General features: G+C 36.1%; 2 protein-coding genes and 1 long non-coding RNA gene across 5 annotated transcripts; 1 reads left to right on the top strand and 2 right to left on the bottom strand.

Annotated features, from left to right (window-relative positions):
• Positions 1-291: 291 nt before the first annotated feature.
• LOC136068539 (uncharacterized) lies at positions 292-1057 on the bottom strand. The gene is made up of 2 exons (XM_065775829.1): positions 392-1057; positions 292-348 (listed from the first exon to the last, which is right to left on the bottom strand). Exons 1-2 carry the CDS (start codon positions 1055-1057, stop codon positions 292-294), a joined length of 723 nt encoding a protein of 240 aa, XP_065631901.1.
• A 2457-nt stretch (positions 1058-3514) lies between these two features.
• LOC136068533 (uncharacterized) lies at positions 3515-5753 on the bottom strand. 3 transcript variants are annotated; one of them, XR_010629894.1, is made up of 4 exons: positions 5529-5753; positions 4877-4928; positions 4069-4398; positions 3515-3821 (listed from the first exon to the last, which is right to left on the bottom strand). It is a non-coding gene; the product is annotated as an uncharacterized LOC136068533 (long non-coding RNA). The 3 variants fall into 3 exon arrangements; XR_010629892.1 differs by lacking the exon at positions 4069-4398; XR_010629893.1 differs by lacking the exon at positions 3515-3821 and having other exon boundaries at positions 3921-4398.
• A 2281-nt stretch (positions 5754-8034) lies between these two features.
• On the top strand, positions 8035-9218 carry LOC112027131 (uncharacterized). Its single transcript, XM_065775828.1, has 3 exons — positions 8035-8449; positions 8537-8878; positions 8973-9218. The coding sequence occupies exons 1-3, from the start codon at positions 8291-8293 to the stop codon at positions 9216-9218; spliced, it is 747 nt and encodes a 248-aa protein (XP_065631900.1). The 5' UTR covers positions 8035-8290.
• The last annotated feature ends 9301 nt before the right edge of the window (positions 9219-18519 follow it).

The following is an 18519-nucleotide window of genomic DNA, read 5'->3' as shown; positions in this document are numbered from 1 at the left end:
TCAACTACAATTAATTCAACAAGCAATAAATCTACCATCATACCTTCTGCTGGTCAGATATGAACACCCATTTCTTGTCATCTCCTATGTCAGCAAGCAATAAATTAAGAAACCAAGTCCAAGTGTCCTTTGTTTCAGCCTCAACTACTGCATATGCTAAGGGAAAGTATTCATCATTGGGATCTCTGCCAACAGCACACATCAGCTGACCACCTGCCTTAGTCTTCAGATGGCATGCATCTAGACCAATGATTGGCCTGCACCCTGCCAAGAAGCCTTTCTTGCAACCTTCTAGGCAGATGTAGATTCTTTCAAAATATGGTAGCCCAATTGCCAATTCATGCTCGGCTGCCAAATCACCATCATTAAAAGTATGCACCTTCATCAATACTGTGCTCCCAAGACTACATCTTCTCAACTCATCACAATACTCCCATAGTTGGTTGAACTGTGCAGTGTGGGCCCCATCAACAGCATCTTGAGCTTTTTCTCTAGCCCTACTTGCCTTGCCTGCACTTATGTTTACCACATACTTCTCATGCACAGCATCCTGAATGTCCTTAAGCTTTATGTCAGGTTGTCTCCTAACCCTCTTCGCTAACTTTTTCCCAATGTATGATGCTGTGCACCTTGGATTTTTATAACTTCTGCTGCATGTGTGTTCCATGTTCAATGTTTTCAATCTAAAACTCTTCTCCCTTGGCACCTTTGCAAGGTAGGCAACAAAGTTGCACCCTGGCTGGCATCGGGCTCTCACTCTCACCAAGTCATTTTTCACAAATTTTATACCCCACCCACCAGCAACTGCATAATCAGTTATAGCATCTTTAAATTGTTTAGTTGAGATGAACAACATATCCTTCTCAAACCTAAGGTGCTCAGCTTTGGCTACTGGCCTAAAGATTGGGTATTTGCTTTTCCTAATAGAATTGTCAACCTCTGCTTCTTGAATGTCATCATCACTTGAATCATCACCATCCTCACTGCTTGATGATGATTCGTCAAGGCTAAGCAGCTCCTCACTCTCATAGTCAGAATTCATGACACCACCACCCATTTGTCCTGGTTCAACCTCATCATCTTCAGCTTGATTGTCCCAACTATCAGTACTATCTTCACCAATATTTATTGGTTGAATTTCTGGCTCTTCTTCTAAGTCACTCCTCTCATCCTCACTACCTCACTACCCTCACTACTCTCCTCAACTTGATCATCAACAACTGGTGCTTTGCCAGCCCTCCTAGCACAAACCTGCTCAGCACAAACCTCCTCAACTTCATCATCAACAAATTCAGCATTATCATGACCTCCAAATTGTGAAAAATCAGGTCTGTACTCTTCATCACTATACTCAGCATCTACACCTACACCTTCTAGTTCACTATCAGGTACTTCAACTGGTTCATGCACTGGATGCTCCACAAACACATGAATCTCCCCATATCCCTTTACCAAATCAGTCATGAACATAGCAGCATCATCATCAACCACCTGATGGAAATTTGCGTGCTCTGGGTTCACACCAGGCATTTTATACCATAACTTATCTACTTCAGTGTAGCCAAACTCCCTACAAATACTCTCTATTTCTACTTTTGACCACTTATTGGGTCACAATTATACACTATATCAATTGTCCCTCCCACATACACTTGAGGTTCCACATGAAATGCCCACCATGGTGGACATGCAGATTAAAAAACTCATCCATCCTGCATGCAAGTTAGGGCAGAAAACAGAATGAAAAAAGATATCCACTTTTTGAAATTAATAATACTTTGTTAGGCTAATAAACAAATAAAAAAGCATACAATACCGACAACCCATTCACATGGACCCAGCCACTTCTTGAAAAGCAAGACACGATACAGACAATCAATGCAAATACCAACACAAAGATATCAAGGTCAATATAGTGGTCCCTAATAAACAATAGTGACACACAATACAGACAAACAACCACAAATGCCAACAAAAATACAGTCAGTATTGTGGTCCCTGATAAACAAAAGTAAAACAAAAAGTAAACAAACAGAGCTGCAAATACCAAAAGCAACACACAACAGCCAAACAATGCAAATCCAAAAAATATCCACTATCACAGTTAGTATTATGTCCACTACAAAAGCTATAAAGGAGAGAGGAAGAGAGAGAGTGAGACACAACGAGAGAGATAAATCAGAGAGATTGAAATTCCAGAGCAATAACAAAACACAACATTTCAAAATACCCAAATTCTCAAAACCCAACAGCTGAGATTCAGATGGCATTCATAACACAGAGAGAGAGAGACATAATGAGAGAGAGAGAGAGAGTTGGAGAGAAATAATACCTTCGCAGCTCAGCACAAACACTCTGAAGCTCTGTGATTATGCTTGCCGATTTGAGATTTTTTGAGCTTGCCGATTTGTGGGTTTTTTGTGCAAATCTATGGTTTGTGATGAGCAACGGGTAAGGTAAGAGATTAGGGATTGCACAAATCTATGGGTCTTGCCGTCATGTGTGTTCAGGTGTGAATAGCGTCATTTTGGGTTTTATTTGGGTTAGGGAGGGTTACGTTCTATAAAAAAAAAAAAAAAAAAAGGGATAGTCACGTGAGGGACATGTGACTACTAAGGCGGGAGTAACTAACAGTGACCATCCAGGTTACTGTAGCTATTATTTTATCATTTTTTATCAATTCTGTTTGCTACGTCAGCAAAATTCGTTTATGATGTAACGGGAGGGACAAAAATGGAACCGTTTTTCAGGATAGGGACTAAAAGCAATAAAAATAAAACTTAGGGACTACAACGGAAATAACCTTAAAATATAGGGACTAAAATGTGCTTTTCGCCAATTATTTTTTGTTTTGCATTATTTAAAAATTGTTCACTCTCCTTTATGTGTATATTATTTTGTGTTCACTATTTAAAAAAATTGTTCGCTATTTTCTCATAAAACACCTAGTGAAATCGTGTTTTCGAAATTTAAAAGCCAAATCTGAATGCTTTTTCATGTTTAAATTTCACAATAATCAAATTTGTTTTTCTGCATTGATAAAATATGTTTCTACATTAATAAAATTTGCTCTCTACACATCATGTTTACTGTATATTCGAAGCTGCTTACCGCATTCATAAAATCTGTTTTTTGCATTAATTAAAACTGTTCACTGTTTTCTCATAAAAATTGTTCACTGTTTTCTGCATAAACTGTTTTTAGCATTGGTGCAGTTATTGCACTTAAATGATTTTTGTGTTTTTTTTTTTTAAAATCTATAACCATATGAATGATGGACAAACTCCATGAAAGAAAAATGAATGATTCGTATAAATCACCTAACGGTAAATGCCTCAAAAAATTCAAATTTGTAAAAAAGTTCGAATTAGTTGAATGTAGATTATTATTTCTTATAGTTTGATTGTCACACCCCAAACCCCAAAGGATCCAAAGCATGAAAAGACATCTCAAAGAACCTGTAGATTTTCCTTTTTGACAATCCAATCCACATAAATCATATCAAATACCAACATTAAGAATTATCATAATAAGTTCATTGAATATACTCTCAAAGTAAGTCAGAGCTCTAAGTAATAATTACAAGGACCATTGGCCACAAAAGAATAGAGGTCTGAATAATTAATTACATATCATTGGCTTGTCCCATCAGTGGAAATAATGTCACAACCACTTTAATATACAAAAAAAAAAAAATTAGTCAAGCCTATTCCAAGATTTACACCATCTAATATACCCATTACAAAAGTTCAGACTCCATTAGTAGTTAGTCTAACTACTATTAGCCACCAAAAAGCTGTCTCAAAAGACTGTTGCCTACTCTGAAAAGGTTATAAAAATAATGGGATGAGACAGAGCCCAGTAAGTAGCATATTTAATGGGGGTGGGGGAAATGCAGGTTTCATCTATTATAATAATAATATGACAAGAATGATTTAATAATGAAATTCAAGTTCCTCAAAGTAAATATCTTGAAACTATACATTATAATCTGTGAGCATCAACAATGTAATTTCCAAAGTCATAATATCTAACATAAGATAAATTATCACAAATCTACCATACTACCACATAAACCGATTAAGGGATCCACGCATTCTCAATTGGCATGATATTTTCCTCTCTGGTATGCACACTCTTGGCCCCATGGACAGCAGCCTCACTCATACCCTCAAGGTTTTTCTCTCCCCCCATGGGCAGCAGAGAGAGCGCGTCAAATAGGACCTCTTTTGCATGTGGTCTCTTGGCCCCATGAGCAGCAGCCTCACCCACACACAATCAAGGAATCCTCTTCCCCCCATGGACAGTAGGGAAGAACGCGTCATCCAAAGTGAAAGGGCATTGACCTAAACTTGATTCCGTTGTCACAAAGACTACGAAAATCAAATTGCGTGATCACTGAAAAATCACACATGACATGGTGTTAAAACAACATAAACTCACAGGTTACACTACTTTGAAACACATAGTTCATATTCAGGTAGTTTCAAAAAACCTTAAATAATCTAACTTCTACAAAGTTTGTAAGGTTTTCAATTTCATTCTTGTCAAGAGATTTTCCATCAATTTCCCAAATAATACAAGACAAGATAGGCATCTCTAAATTTTTCAATATACCATAAAATCAATGATTTTCTTATCAAAGATTAAATAAAAGATGCTCATTCTTTCATATCAACAATTCATGCATTTCCCCAAATGCAATACCAAATATGATGCATTTTCATATATAATCTTATATATATATATATATATTAAGGTTACGACACAGTAGTTTTTAGGAAAATATAGTTTCCATAGGTAATTTCCAAAAACGTGTCTAACCCAAAAACAACATTTATGTTATTTTTCAAAATCCCATTAAAAAGCTACTTACCTCGCAACCGCAAAATCCTAATTCTCCAAGCTCCAAGGAGATTAGCTAGAACCTAAACAATATCAAGTAAACCTATCACAATAAGTATAGAGTTTGAAATTGCATCTAGCCACAATTTAAGAATTGCCAAGTAATCACTTACTTAGGCAAGCCTAGTATTTAACCTCATCAATAATAATATATCTCACTTCCAAAATTTCTCAACAAATTGATTCACAAGGCATAAACTCCAATTTACAAAGTTAACCCATTTAATATCATCTCCAACATATGACTAGCTTCCATAAAATTTACACTACATCATTAAGAGACCCATGAAAGCAAAATCAATATATCCTCCAAGATAAGAAATTTAGAACTTCAACTACTCCAAATAAACCCAATGGCAATGGAAAAATTAAATTTACCAACCATCACATGTTATAACTTAAAACCCCTAAATTTTCCACCACACATAAACCTTAAGTAGTCATCAATAGCACAAAGTATATACCCACTCATCAAATAATTCCACCAATACAAAACCATACATAAAAACACATAAATATCACTTCCAATACTCATAAATCACATGGGTATCATTATTAAAGCTTAGATAAAAATAACCTCAAGCAAAAGTGTAAAACCCACCAAAAAGATGAGAAATTTTTACCTCAAATAAAATGATGAAGATGCTTTGGGGTTCCTAAGTATTTTTCCGGTGATCTTGCCAGAAAAATGATGGTGAGATGGTGTGGTTTGGAATGGAGGCCGGCGGGTGAGTGTGGAAGTGAGTGTGTGTGTGTTTCAGTAAAGAGAAAAGAAAGAAAATGAAAGAAAGAAAAGAGGGAGCCGGCCAAAAGAAGAGATAAGAGGGAGTGGGTGGTGGGGTTAGGTGGGGCTTTGGCACGTGGGAGCCCAAAATAAATATCTGGTCTTGACTTTTTTTTTTTTTTTTTTAAGTTGACTAGGACGTTACATTGATGATTAATTTGTGGTTTGGTGACGCGAAAATAACTGATATCTAACAAATTAAATGTTGTGTTGTGAGGACAATTCATGTGACAATATCATACCCAATGTATCGTAATTTGAAAGCTACTAATTAGTCAAAATGAAGAGATAAGAGACTAGGATGGAGCTAGGATTTAAATGTGGGGGCAGGGCCAAATTTAATGTAAGCTCATCGAATTTCATCTCATTCAATAAAACTATAATCTCATATTTGTCAACACAATCTTGTATCATGATACAATGAACAAATACTAATTGTAGGAGCATGGTAGGTATGTATTTTTTAGAGAGATTCCACAAGGAATGGTGGCTGGCGTTTCCAATTCGATGGAGGTTGCCAATGATGGGAAGCTTTGGAGGGTCTGGGGGAAGGTTGGCTGCTTTCTTGACTTTCCTTTGTTTCAAAATCAATGACAAAGAGAGGATGAGAATGAGTACAAGAAAGATAGTTGGAATCCAAAGTAATGTGAGAAATAATAGATTCATGTTTTTTGTTTGGTGATGTAGGAAAAATAGATGTGTTTAAAAAAAAATACACAAGAATGTGAGTTCATTAGCTCGAGCTTTAGGTAGCTAGATCGAGGGGAGACTATTTAGATGGAGACGTCATTAGATTTAAGAGTATGATATACATGTGGATTTGGGTCCTAGTTACACTTTGTGTAACTCTAAGTTATTTTACATCACTCAATATTTCTTTGTTGGATGTGAATTTTAACAAATCTTTCGTTGGGTTAAATTCACTTCTAATACTCTGTGTGCTAGCAAAATATACATACACACACTATAGCTGAGGAGTTATTGTTGGATTCTAATAAAAATATGGTATTATTGCACAGTTATTGCTTGCTAAATTATTTAAGGCGAAAAACACATTTTAGTCCCTATATTTTAAGGTTATTTCCGTTGTAGTCCCTAAGTTTTATTTTTACCGCTTTTAGTCCCTATCCTGAAAAACGGTTCCATTTTTGTCCCTCCCGTTACATCATAAACGGATTTTGCTGACGTAGCAAACAGAATTGATAAAAAATGATAAAATAATAGCTACAGTAACCTGGATGGTCACTGTTAGTTACTCCCCGCCTTAGTAGTCACGTGTCCCTCACGTGACCATCCCTTTTTTTTGTTTTTTTTTTTTTATCAGAACGTAACCCTCCCTAACCCAAATAAAACCCAAAATGACGCTATTCACACCTGAACACACATGACGGCAAGACCCATAGATTTGTGCAATCCCTAATCTCTTACCTTACCCGTTGCTCATCACAAACCATAGATTTGCACAAAAAACCCACAAATCGGCAAGCTCAAAAAAATCTCAAATCGGCAAGCATAATCACAGAGCTTCAGAGTGTTTGTGCTGAGCTGCGAAGGTATTATTTCTCTCCAACTCTCTCTCTCTCTCTCATTATGTCTCTCTCTCTCTGTGTTATGAATGCCATCTGAATCTCAGCTGTTGGGTTTTGAGAATTTGGGTATTTTGAAATGTTGTGTTTTGTTATTGCTCTGGAATTTCAATCTCTCTGATTTATCTCTCTCGTTGTGTCTCACTCTCTCTCTTCCTCTCTCCCTTTATAGCTTTTGTAGTGGACATAATACTAACTGTGATAGTGGAATATTTTTGGGATTTGTATTGTTTGGCTGTTGTGTGTTGCTTTTGGTATTTGTAGCTCTGTTTGTTTACTTTTTGTTTTACTTTTGTTTATCAGGGACCACAATACTGACTGTATTTTTGTTGGCATTTGTGGTTGTTTGTCTGTATTGTGTGTCACTATTGTTTATTAAGGACCACTATATTGACCTTGATATCTTTGTGTTGGTATTTGCATTGATTGTCTGTATTGTGTCTTGCTTTTCAAGAAGTGGCTGGGTCCATGTGAATGGGTTGTCGGTATTGTATGCTTTTTTATTTGTTTATTAGCCTAACAAAGTATTATTAATTTCAAAAAGTGGATATCTTTTTTCATTCTGTTTTCTGCCCGTAACTTGCATGCAGGATGGATGAGTTTTTTAATCTGCATGTCCACCATGGTGGGCATTTCATGTGGAACCCTCAAGTGTATGTGGGAGGGACAATTGATATAGTGGAGAAGTATGTGGTAAACATAAGTGCAGGCAAGGCAAGTAGGGCTAGAGAAAAAGCTCAAGATGCTGTTGATGGGCCCACACTGCACAGTTCAACCAACTATGGGAGTATTGTGATGAGTTGAGAAGATGTAGTCCTGGGAGCACAGTATTGATGAAGGTGCATACTTTAATGATGGTGATTTGGCAGCCGAGCATGGATTGGCAATTGGGCTACCATATTTTGAAAGAATCTACATCTGCCTGGAAGGTTGCAAGAAAGGCTTCTTGGCAGGGTGCAGGCCAATCATTGGTCTAGATGCATGCCATCTGAAGACCAAGGCAGGTGGTCAGCTGATGTGTGCTGTTGGCAGAGATCCCAATGATGAATACTTTCCCTTAGCATATGCAGTAGTTGAGGCTGAAACAAAGGACACTTGGACTTGGTTTCTTAATTTATTGCTTGCTGACATAGGAGATGACAAGAAATGGGTGTTCATATCTGACCAGCAGAAGGTATGATGGTAGATTTATTGCTTGTTGAATTAATTGTAGTTGATGGTAGCTTCATTGCTTGCTGAATTAAATGATTGTGCTTTGCAGGGGTTGGTGAACACCTTTGTTGACAATTGGCCACAGTACGAGCACAGGATCTGCTGCAGACATTTATACAATAATTTGAGGAAACATCATCCTGGTGTCCTTATTAGAGACCTGTTTTGGAAAGCAGCCAAGGCTACCTATCAGCAAGCATTTGAGAGGGCAATGAATGAGCTAAAGGGGGTGGATGAAGATGCATTCAAATGGCTGCAGTCTCACTCAACAACTATCTGGGCTAGGCACATGTTCACAAGTGATGGCCAGAGTGACACCATCCTGAACAACATGCGTGAAAGCTTCAACAGCATGTTAGTTAAGTTCAGGAGCAAACCTATAATTACCATGGTATGCATAATTCTCCCTTTCATCTGCATTATGATCCATAAACCTGTGTAATTCATGAATGATTAATTCTCTATTTCTCTCTATGTGCTTGCAGCTTGAATGTATTAGGTTATATCTGATGACTAGATTTCAAGCAAACAGAGAAATGATTATGAAGGTGGAATCTGAGTTGTGTCCTAAAATAAGGAAGAGGCTGTACAAGGAGAAGTTGGCATGCAGCAAGTGGATAGCATGTTGGGCTGGTCGTACAAAGTTTGAAGTGAAGAATGGGCTGGAGAGTTTCATTGTGGACTTGGAAGAGAAGACCAAAACGGGTTGTCAGGTGTCAGCAAGTGGATAGAACCTTCTTCCAGGGTTGTCAGGTGTCCACGAAACGACCAAAACGGGTTTCTCCGAGCAGAAGCATCGGGTTGGGCCCCTTTTCCTCAAGCTTCCACTCGACGACATTGAGCTTGAATCCATGGAAAGCAGTTGATTTGAAGATGGTTTTCTGCTGTGTGGTGAGCGAGGAGCTAATGAGCAAGGACCGAGGAGCTGAGGAACTTCAATCTGTGTTGTGACTGATGAGCGAGGAAATTTGGGGGTTAGGGATTTCTATTTGGTATTGGCGTGATTTGGGGTTTTATTTGGGTTAGGGAGGTTAGTGATGGTCACGTGAGGGACACGTGACTACTAAGGCGGGGAGTAACTAACAGTGATCACCAACATTTACTGTAGCTATTATTTTATCATTTTGTATCAATTCCATTTGCTACGTCAGCAAAATCCGTTTACGATGTAACGGGAGGGACTAAAATGGAACCGTTTTTCAGGATAGGGACTAAAAGCGGTAAAAATAAAACTTAGGGACCAAAACGGAAATCACCTTAAAATGTAGGGACTAAAATGTGCTTTTCGCCAAAAAAAAATTATTCTGGCAACATTCCTAGCCAAAGCGAGCAAGGACAAATCGGAATAAAGAAGAAAAAAATTCACTCCAGTATCATTTCTGCCCGAACTGGGGTGGAGCATTCCTAAGAAAATGAAAAAAAAAATGTAGAAAAAAATATTTAAAAAAAAAAAAAAACAAAATACCTTTATTCTAGCATCATTCTAAGTTGAACCAGGCTAGGGCAGATCACAAAAGAGAGAAAAAAAAATCGCTACGGTATCATTTATGCCCCAACTGGGATGGAGCATTGCTAACAAAATAAAAAAACAAAAAAACAAAAAAAAAAACTTTACTTTAGCATCATTCCTAGCCGCACCAGGCCAGGACAAAACCAAAAAAGAAAAAAAAAAATTGCTCCAGTATCATTTCTACCTCAATTGGGTTGGAGTATTCCTAAAAAAATTATTAAAAATTTTATTAAAAAAAAAAAAAAAAAAAAAAACAATTGGCATTTTGGTATACTTATATGATGGTGACCAAGTCTTTTTTTTGTATGAATGTGCTTGTTAGACTTTGTCCTACATTTTGTAATTATTGTGGTACACCCAAAACAATCATTGGTGTTAAATATTTTGTAATTATTTTGATTATTGGTAATATTGTGATGATTCAGCTTCCATTATTCAGATTTGCTGGTTTTTAGCTTTAATTTTTAAAAGGCTTAAACTCATGTCTTTTGGATGAAGCTTGAGTGTATTACATAGTCTATGCAGGTAATATTTAGTTTAATGTGCTGGAAAGTTTGGTGATTATGCAGGTTTGGTGAGCATTGGAGTTTAATGTGCTGGGTAGTAGCCAGTTTTAGAGGTTAATGATGTTAAATGATGTTTTATGCAATGTGCTGGGCAGTAGCCAGTGTATTATGTAGTCTATGTATGTTTTATGCAGTGTGCTGGGCAGTAGCCAATGTATTACATAGCCAATGTATTACATAGTCTATGTATGTTTTATGCAGTTTAATGTGTAATGAATGTAGTTTTATGCAGTTTTATGATGTATGTTTTATGCAGTTTAATGATGTATGGATTAATGAATGTAAATTATGCAGTATGCAGTTTTATGATGTATGTTTTATGTAGTTTAATGATGTATGGATTAATGAATGTAAATTATGCAGTTTAATAAATGTAAGTCAATCAATGTGGGCATTGGAGTTCCAGTTTATGCAGTTTAGTAAATTATGTAATGAATTATGCAGTTTAGTTTTGAGAGATGCTAAATATTTTGCATAACCCTTTTANTTTATAAAAAAAAAAAAAAAAAAAAAACTTCAATTTGCATCATTTCTTCCCGAACCGGTCCAAGAGAGACTATAAAAGAGAAAAAAAAAAGTTTTGCTCTGGTATCATTTCTGCCCAAACCGGGCTGCAACATTCCTAAACAAATAGAAAATAAAAAAAATTTCATTTTGGCATCATTCCTAACCGAACTGGGCCGGGACAGACCAAAAAAGAGAAAATAAAAAAATTTCACTCCGATATCATTTTTGCCCGAACCGGGTGGGAGCATTCTTAAAAAAATTAAAAAATAAAAAGAATTTTTTTTAAAAAAAAATAAAAAGAATTTTTTTAAAAAAAAATAAAAAGAATTTTTTTTTAAAAAAATAAATAAATAAAAACTTCATTCTAGCATCATTCCTAGCCAAACTAGGCCGAGACAGACCGAAAAAGTGAAAAAAAAAAATGTCACTCTAGTATCATTTCTATCCTAACTGGGCTGGGGCACTTTAAAAATAAATAAATAAAAAATAGAAAAAAAAATTTTAAAAATAAAAAATTTTATTTTGGCATCATTCCGAGTCGAGTCGAGTTGGGATAGACTGAAAATGGGAAAAACGAATTCGCTCCAATATCATTTCTGCCCAAACCAAGCTAGAGCATTCCTAAAGGAATTAACAAATAATTAAAAAAAAAAAAACTTCATTATGGTGTCATTCATAGCTAAACTTGTCCAAGATAGATCGAAAAAGAGAAAAAAAAAATCGCTCTGGTATCGTTTCTACCTGGACCGAGCTAGAGCATTCCTAAAAAAAAAAAATTAAAAATAGAAAAAAAATTTAAAAAGAAAAAAAAAAAAACTTCATTCTTGCATCATTCCTAACCGTACTAGGCCGGGACAAACCAAAAAGAGAAGAAAAAAAGTTTGCTCCGATATCATTTTTGCTCGAACCAGGCTAGAGCATTCCTAAAAAAGTTAAATAAAAAATAGAAATAAAATTTAAAAAATAATAAACTTCATTCTAGCATCATTTCTAACCGAACTGGGCTAGGACACACCGAAAAAGTGGAATTTTTTTTTTTTTTTTTTTTTTTTCGCTCCGGTATCATTTATGCCAGAACCGGGCTGGTGCCTTCCTAAACAAATTAAAAAAAAAACTGAAAAAAATTAAAAAAAAAAAAAAAAAAAAAAAAAAAAAAAAAAAAAAACTTCATTCTTGCATCATTCCTAGCCAAACCGGGCTGGGACTGACCGAAAATTAGAAGAAAGAAAAAAAAATCACTCTAGTATCATTTCTTTCCTAACCAGGTTGGGGCATTCATAAAAAAATTATAAAAAAAATAGAAATAAAATTTTAGAAATATAAAAAACTTCTGGCATCATTCCAAGCTGAACAGGCCAAGAAAGACCAAAAAAGAGAAAAAAAAAATCACTTCGATATCATTTCTGGCCGAACCGGGCTAGAGCATTCCTAAAAAAAATTTTAAAAATAGAAAAAATATTTAGAAAATAAAAGAACTTCATTGTGGCATCATTCCTAGCCGAACCGGGCCTAGATAGAACGAAAAAGAGAGAATAAAAATTTCACTCAAGTATCATTTCTGCCAACCAAAGGCACTGTTCAAATTATGCAGTTTATGCCATCTGATGTTTCTGCAGTTTAGTAAATTATGTAGTTTATGCCATCTGATGTTTGTGCAGTCAGCTCCATTTTCTTGCTTGGCAGACTCAAATTGTAGTGTCAAATTGCACAGTTAATATGAAATTGCTGTCTCCAATCAAAATTTTGTTATAACCCTTTTAAGGCACTATTCAAACTGCACAAACACTTCACAACAATGTAATAGATTGGTACACAAATCACAGATTAATTAAAACTACCATATTCCATTGCAAAAGTCTTGGATTAAAAAGATAATTACACCAAAAATCAGGCCTTCTCCCACTAATACATACCAACACAAATTATGGCATTTTTTCACTAATACATACCAACACATGCCAACACTAAAATTCAGGCATTTTTCCACTAATACGTACCCACCTAATGACCCATTCCCCCCCACCTATTTAGCCAACCAAAAGAAGCACTATACAGAGTAGCATCCCACTTATCACCAGAGACAGCCCCAGGCAAATGAGCAGCCTCTTCTCTCTCTTCCTGTAGCCTACAATGGCAGCTTCAAGGGTCAAAATCCGTTGCCTCTGCTTCGGAATCAGCACCTTGCCACGCTCGCAGATTTCATCATCACGCCACTGAAAAAATTTACACTTGCGTCCAACCTGACACCCAAGGGGCAGATAAAACCCATCATATCTTCAACCAAAATCATGAAAAACAAGAACAAATAGAATTAGCAAATAGTATTAGCACAATATTCCAACACTTGTATTAGCAAAATACAAGAAAACCAAATTTATATTGTCAGTTGAGAAAACCAATTTTTAATTTTTTTAATTTTTTATTTATTTAAGAAAAGAAGAAATTTAAAAACCCAGAAACTATATAGAAATTTATAAATTTAAAAACACAGAAACTATATAGAAATTTATAAATTTAAAAACACAGAAACTATATAGAAATTTAAAAACAAGAAATTTAAAAACGTTACACGAAACGACCTTACCCAAAACAAATTTTAAAACCCAGAAACTATATAGAAATTTAAAAACATTACACAAAACGACCTTACCCAGAAAAAATATTAAAACCCAGAAAAAATTTTAAAACCCAGACAAAATCACTATCTTACCCAGTAATTTGGACACCTGTAGAACCTTCTTCCAGGGTTGTCAGGTGTCCACGAAACGACCAAAACGGGTTTCTCCGAGCAGAAGCATTGGGTTGGGCCCCTTTTCCTCAAGCTTCCACTCGATGACATCGAGCTTGAATCCATGGAAAGCAATTGATTTGAAGATGGTTTTCTGCTGTGTGGTGAGCGAGGAGCTGATGAGCAAGGAGCGAGGAGCCGAGGAACTTCAATCTGTGTTGTGACTGATGAGCGAGGAGCTAAGGAAATTTGGGGGTTAGGGATTTCTATTTGGTATTGGCGTGATCTGGGGTTTTATTTGGGTTAGGGAGGGTCACGTGAGGGACACGTGACTACTAAGGGTGGGGAGTAACTAACAGTGACCATCCAGGTTACTGTAGCTATTATTTTATCATTTTTTATCAATTTCATTTGCTACGTCAGTAAAATCCGTTTATGATGTAACGGTAGGGACAAAAATGGAGCCCGTTTTTCAGGATAGGGACTAAAAGCGGTAAAAATAAAACTTAGGGACTAAAACGGAAATAGCCTTAAAATGTAGGGACTAAAATATGCTTTTCGCCTTATTAAAATTATTTCCATTATTCTATTTTCATGCTAGACTTACCAAGATCACCTTTGCTTATAGTAGGGGTGGTCAAGTGTAAATGGAACCATATCTAGATTTTACTCTATCTTTGCACCTTTTAGTCTAATAGTTCACTAAGTTTGATGCAACTTTTTCAATTTTCTATCAAGCTGGTGCTCATAATCCTGTCGATCATGTCACAGTCATGTCATCTGCCATGGTTATGGGGGTGTTTTGGACACTAGCCTAAAGTTTAGGGGGTGTATGGGTATTTTTCCTGTAAATATATGTGGATGCGTACAACCATGACACGTGTCCTTTTGACAAATCATAAGATAACAATATGTGTTAGAACTCCTCTATTTCTTCTTATTTTCATTTGAGTTATTACCTATTATTTCCTAATAGAGCCCATATGAGAGCAATTAATTTCTCACATAAATATTTTAAGACAATAAATTTCTCTTAATAACTTTTCATCCTCGTTTAAGCAACCTAATAACGAAGACAATAATAGTTATTACTTCTTAATAAAGCCAATTATTAGGGCAATAAATTTCTCCCATAATGGTTTTAAGACAATAAATTTGTACTCATAAATTTTTTGGTAGCTAAAGTGGTTTTTTTTTTTTTTTTTTTTTTAAGTGCACGACTCTCACGTGACTGTTCCATTAGCACATTAACGGAAGATTAACTGAAGTACTGATTTGGCAGCAGTGTAAAGTTTAAGGAGTAAATTAACCAATATAAAAGTTCATGGGGGTGTTTTGGCCACTAGTTCAAAGTTCAGGGGGTGTATGAGTATTTTTCTTGTAAATATATAAGGATGCATACAACCATGACACGTGTCCTTTTGACAAATCATAAGATAACAATATGTGATAGAACTCCTCTATTTCTTCTTATTTTCATGTGAGTTATTACCTATTATTTCCTAATAGAGCCCATATGAGAGCAATTAATTTCTCACATAAATATTTTAAGACAATAAATTTCTCTTAATAACTTTTCATCCTCGTTTAAGCAACCTAATAACGAAGACAATAATAGGCATTACTTCTTAATAAAGCCAATTATTAGGGCAATAAATTTATCCCATAATGGTTTTAAGACAATAAATTTGTACTCATAAATTTTTTGGTAGCTAAAGTGGTGAAAAAAGGAGAAGAAGTTATTAGCCAGAGAAATGCTATGTCCACAATATTTTTACAACTAATCATAGGTTGTTGTTTGTAGTTGTTATGGCTGAGCAAAAAAGTAATTTTAGTTGTGAATTCAAATTAGAACCAATAACAACTTACCACATATGATTTGTTGTGAAAATGTTGTAGACGTAGCACCTCTCTATTAGTTATTAGTTAAATATCTTTTCTGGCATCTTTTTGTCTTCTATTCCTATTATCATTGTCATTTGGGTTACCTATTATTGAAGACAATAACTTTCTCACAATAAACTTTCTCTCCACGCATTTAAGACCTTTGTCCAATGCACTAACAGCTGAGCTGGTTGGCTTTCTTGTGTCATCCATGAAATTTATATTTTATATATTTTAATTTTACAAGATTAATAGTTTTACATTTAATTTTATCACTATTTACTTAATAGTATCTTCTAAATTGATTTGTGTTCAAGAATCATGCTTTTACATCAATAAATGTGAATATGAAATTCGTAAATTTATTTTAAAAATTATTTTATTGAAAAGATTAATAAACACAATTTTTTAAATCTTGTTTGTATATTATTATTGTAAGGACCAGATTTGAACTTATAGCCCACTGCGTGGATGGATTCAAGCCCAAAAAGCTCAAAACAATAAATTTGTAGAGAGTGGATTGGAGAACACTGGGCTTTAGTTAATCAAACAAACGTTGGAATAGATTTAGATGATTAGAGAATGAAAAGAAATAGGGTTGTATTGAAGGAAAGTAGTCCTCGACAGAGTTCGAGGTGCAATATTCTTGTATATTATTCTCAAATTGAGTTACAAGTTTGGTTTCTGGATTCTACGGTGTTTATTCTTCTCATTTCCGATCCTTTTTCCTTGTTGCTTCCTCTTCCTTTTATATCATCCTCCCATTTTATTCCCACTTCACACATGCATGCTAGATAGTTCTTGTGGATACTTGTCCCATCATTCCTTTCCATTAGTCTTGGTGTAGTAGCTGTAAGGCTGTAACCTACTGTTCAAGTATCACCTCCACATTAATGCGGCCAGGGTGTTCGCTATAGTGCATTTAATGCAAAGGTAGTAGCTTTCCTCCTTAGATATTTCAGGGCATTTCCCTATTCATCACTCTTTCAATGCCTATCAACATCGATGAAACTTCTTGGAACTTCATTCCAAGTGACTAACAAAATTTTTTGGACATTGGCATTGGTTATCCGAGGACAAATTTATCCTCGGCCTATCCCTTGAGCCATTATGGTCAAAGCTAACCTTTGTTTACTAATACAGCCTTCGCTAAATAAGATTCCTCATCCTCGGACAACCCTTTGTCCTCGGATTGGGCCACAGACTCGTAATATGAGCAAACGATGGGCTCCTAGGCCCAATATCCCTACAATAGCCCCTCGAGATTCTTCTTTCTGAATCCTCGAGAAGAAAGGAGGATTTCGATGTCACCAGACTTGATCTCTGTCTGTCTCGTTCTATCTCTGCTAGTAAATACACCTATTTAGCTGCCCAAGACAAGCTCCTGTCATTTTGGCTTACAAAATGCGCTCCTCATTAAATTTTTACGGCATCATGTTTGCCATGTTCTATGGTGCGATCCAAATCTAATGATTAAGAACCCTATTGGGACCTAGGCAGGAACTTTCCCGCTCTGTAGCTCATTTTGTGATATAAATATCAATAAACTCAAACACTCCCTTCACTTTAGCAATTGTTTAACTCTCAGCACACTTTCTTTGAACTTACCAACTTTCTCACCTTACTCAAACTTCTACAAATACGAACAGTTTGTCCGAGGACCCATTTTTTCACTTTTGTAAGTCTTCACAAATCTCTATTCTTTACTTTTTCATACATTTTTTTGTTCTTCATACTTTTTCTCTCCTCGGCTCTATTCCTTTTCTCTCAGCCACTTTAGGGCTTTTCAAACCATTCTAGAATGGGTAGATTTAAGTGTCTAGTAGATTCTGAGGAGGCAATGGCGAATTTTAGGACTCAATATAGAATTCCCCCCAACGTTAACCTTAGATAGTGTGAGGAGGGAGAGTGGTTCAAGCAGAGGCAAGAAGGCAAGGTAGTGATTCCCATGATTGCCTTCATAGATGGCAGCATGAGAATCCCAATAGGGACAATTATGAGGGACTACCTTAAGTTCTACCATTTAGCACCCACCCAATGTGTTCCTAACGTATTTAGGATATTAGGGTGTGTGGATGCCCTAAACAAGAAAATGGGGTTACGGTTAACCCACCACGACGTTAATTGGGTGTACAATCTCCACCATTTAAAGGGGAAAGGGTATTACCTGAAGACGAGGTAGTCCGAAATTAGGCTCATGCAGTGCCTTCCTGAGTCTAGTAAAAGGCTAAATAAGGACTTTTTGATTGTGTCAGGGGAATGGCACGATGGCCTTCCTTGCCTAAGGCAAGAGGGGCAACCAGGTGTGGTTCTAGAAATAGGAAAAATTACTTACTCTTTTTACCTTATTTTGATTTGTACTGTTTCACTTTTAACGATTCGCATCTCATGACTTTTGCAGATAGATGTGCCACCGAGCCAAATTTCAGTTTGGTTAATAGGGAGGGCTTAGACAAAATTCTCCAAGCCGAGGTGTTTGTAAACGAAGATGACGGTTAACTTCGAGCAGCTCACTTGATCCTCGGAATCACTCTTATTTCTCGAGCTTTCCAAGCGCCCAAGTGTGTAATAAAAGCCCATGACCTACGCCTATGTCGCATCAGCATTGCTGTGGAAGGATTTCTCCTTCCTGAGGGCGCTCCAATCCTAGAGGGTACCTTTATCACTCAACCTATTCCTCTTCCCTGTCCAATGTCGAAGGGTGTCCAAGGTACAACTGATATACCTGAAGGCATACCAAAAGTAGGGGCCTCATCATCACAACAAGCTACCGGTGTCGCCACCTTATCTTGTACCACCCATTCAGAAGAGGAAGAAGTAGTAGAAGTGAATGATTC

The sequence above is a fragment of the Quercus suber genome, unplaced genomic scaffold (genome assembly GCF_002906115.3).
Source record: "Quercus suber isolate HL8 unplaced genomic scaffold, Cork oak 2.0 scaffold_120, whole genome shotgun sequence".
Classification (NCBI taxonomy): domain Eukaryota; kingdom Viridiplantae; phylum Streptophyta; class Magnoliopsida; order Fagales; family Fagaceae; genus Quercus; species Quercus suber.
This window is presented reverse-complemented; position numbering and strand designations above follow the sequence as displayed.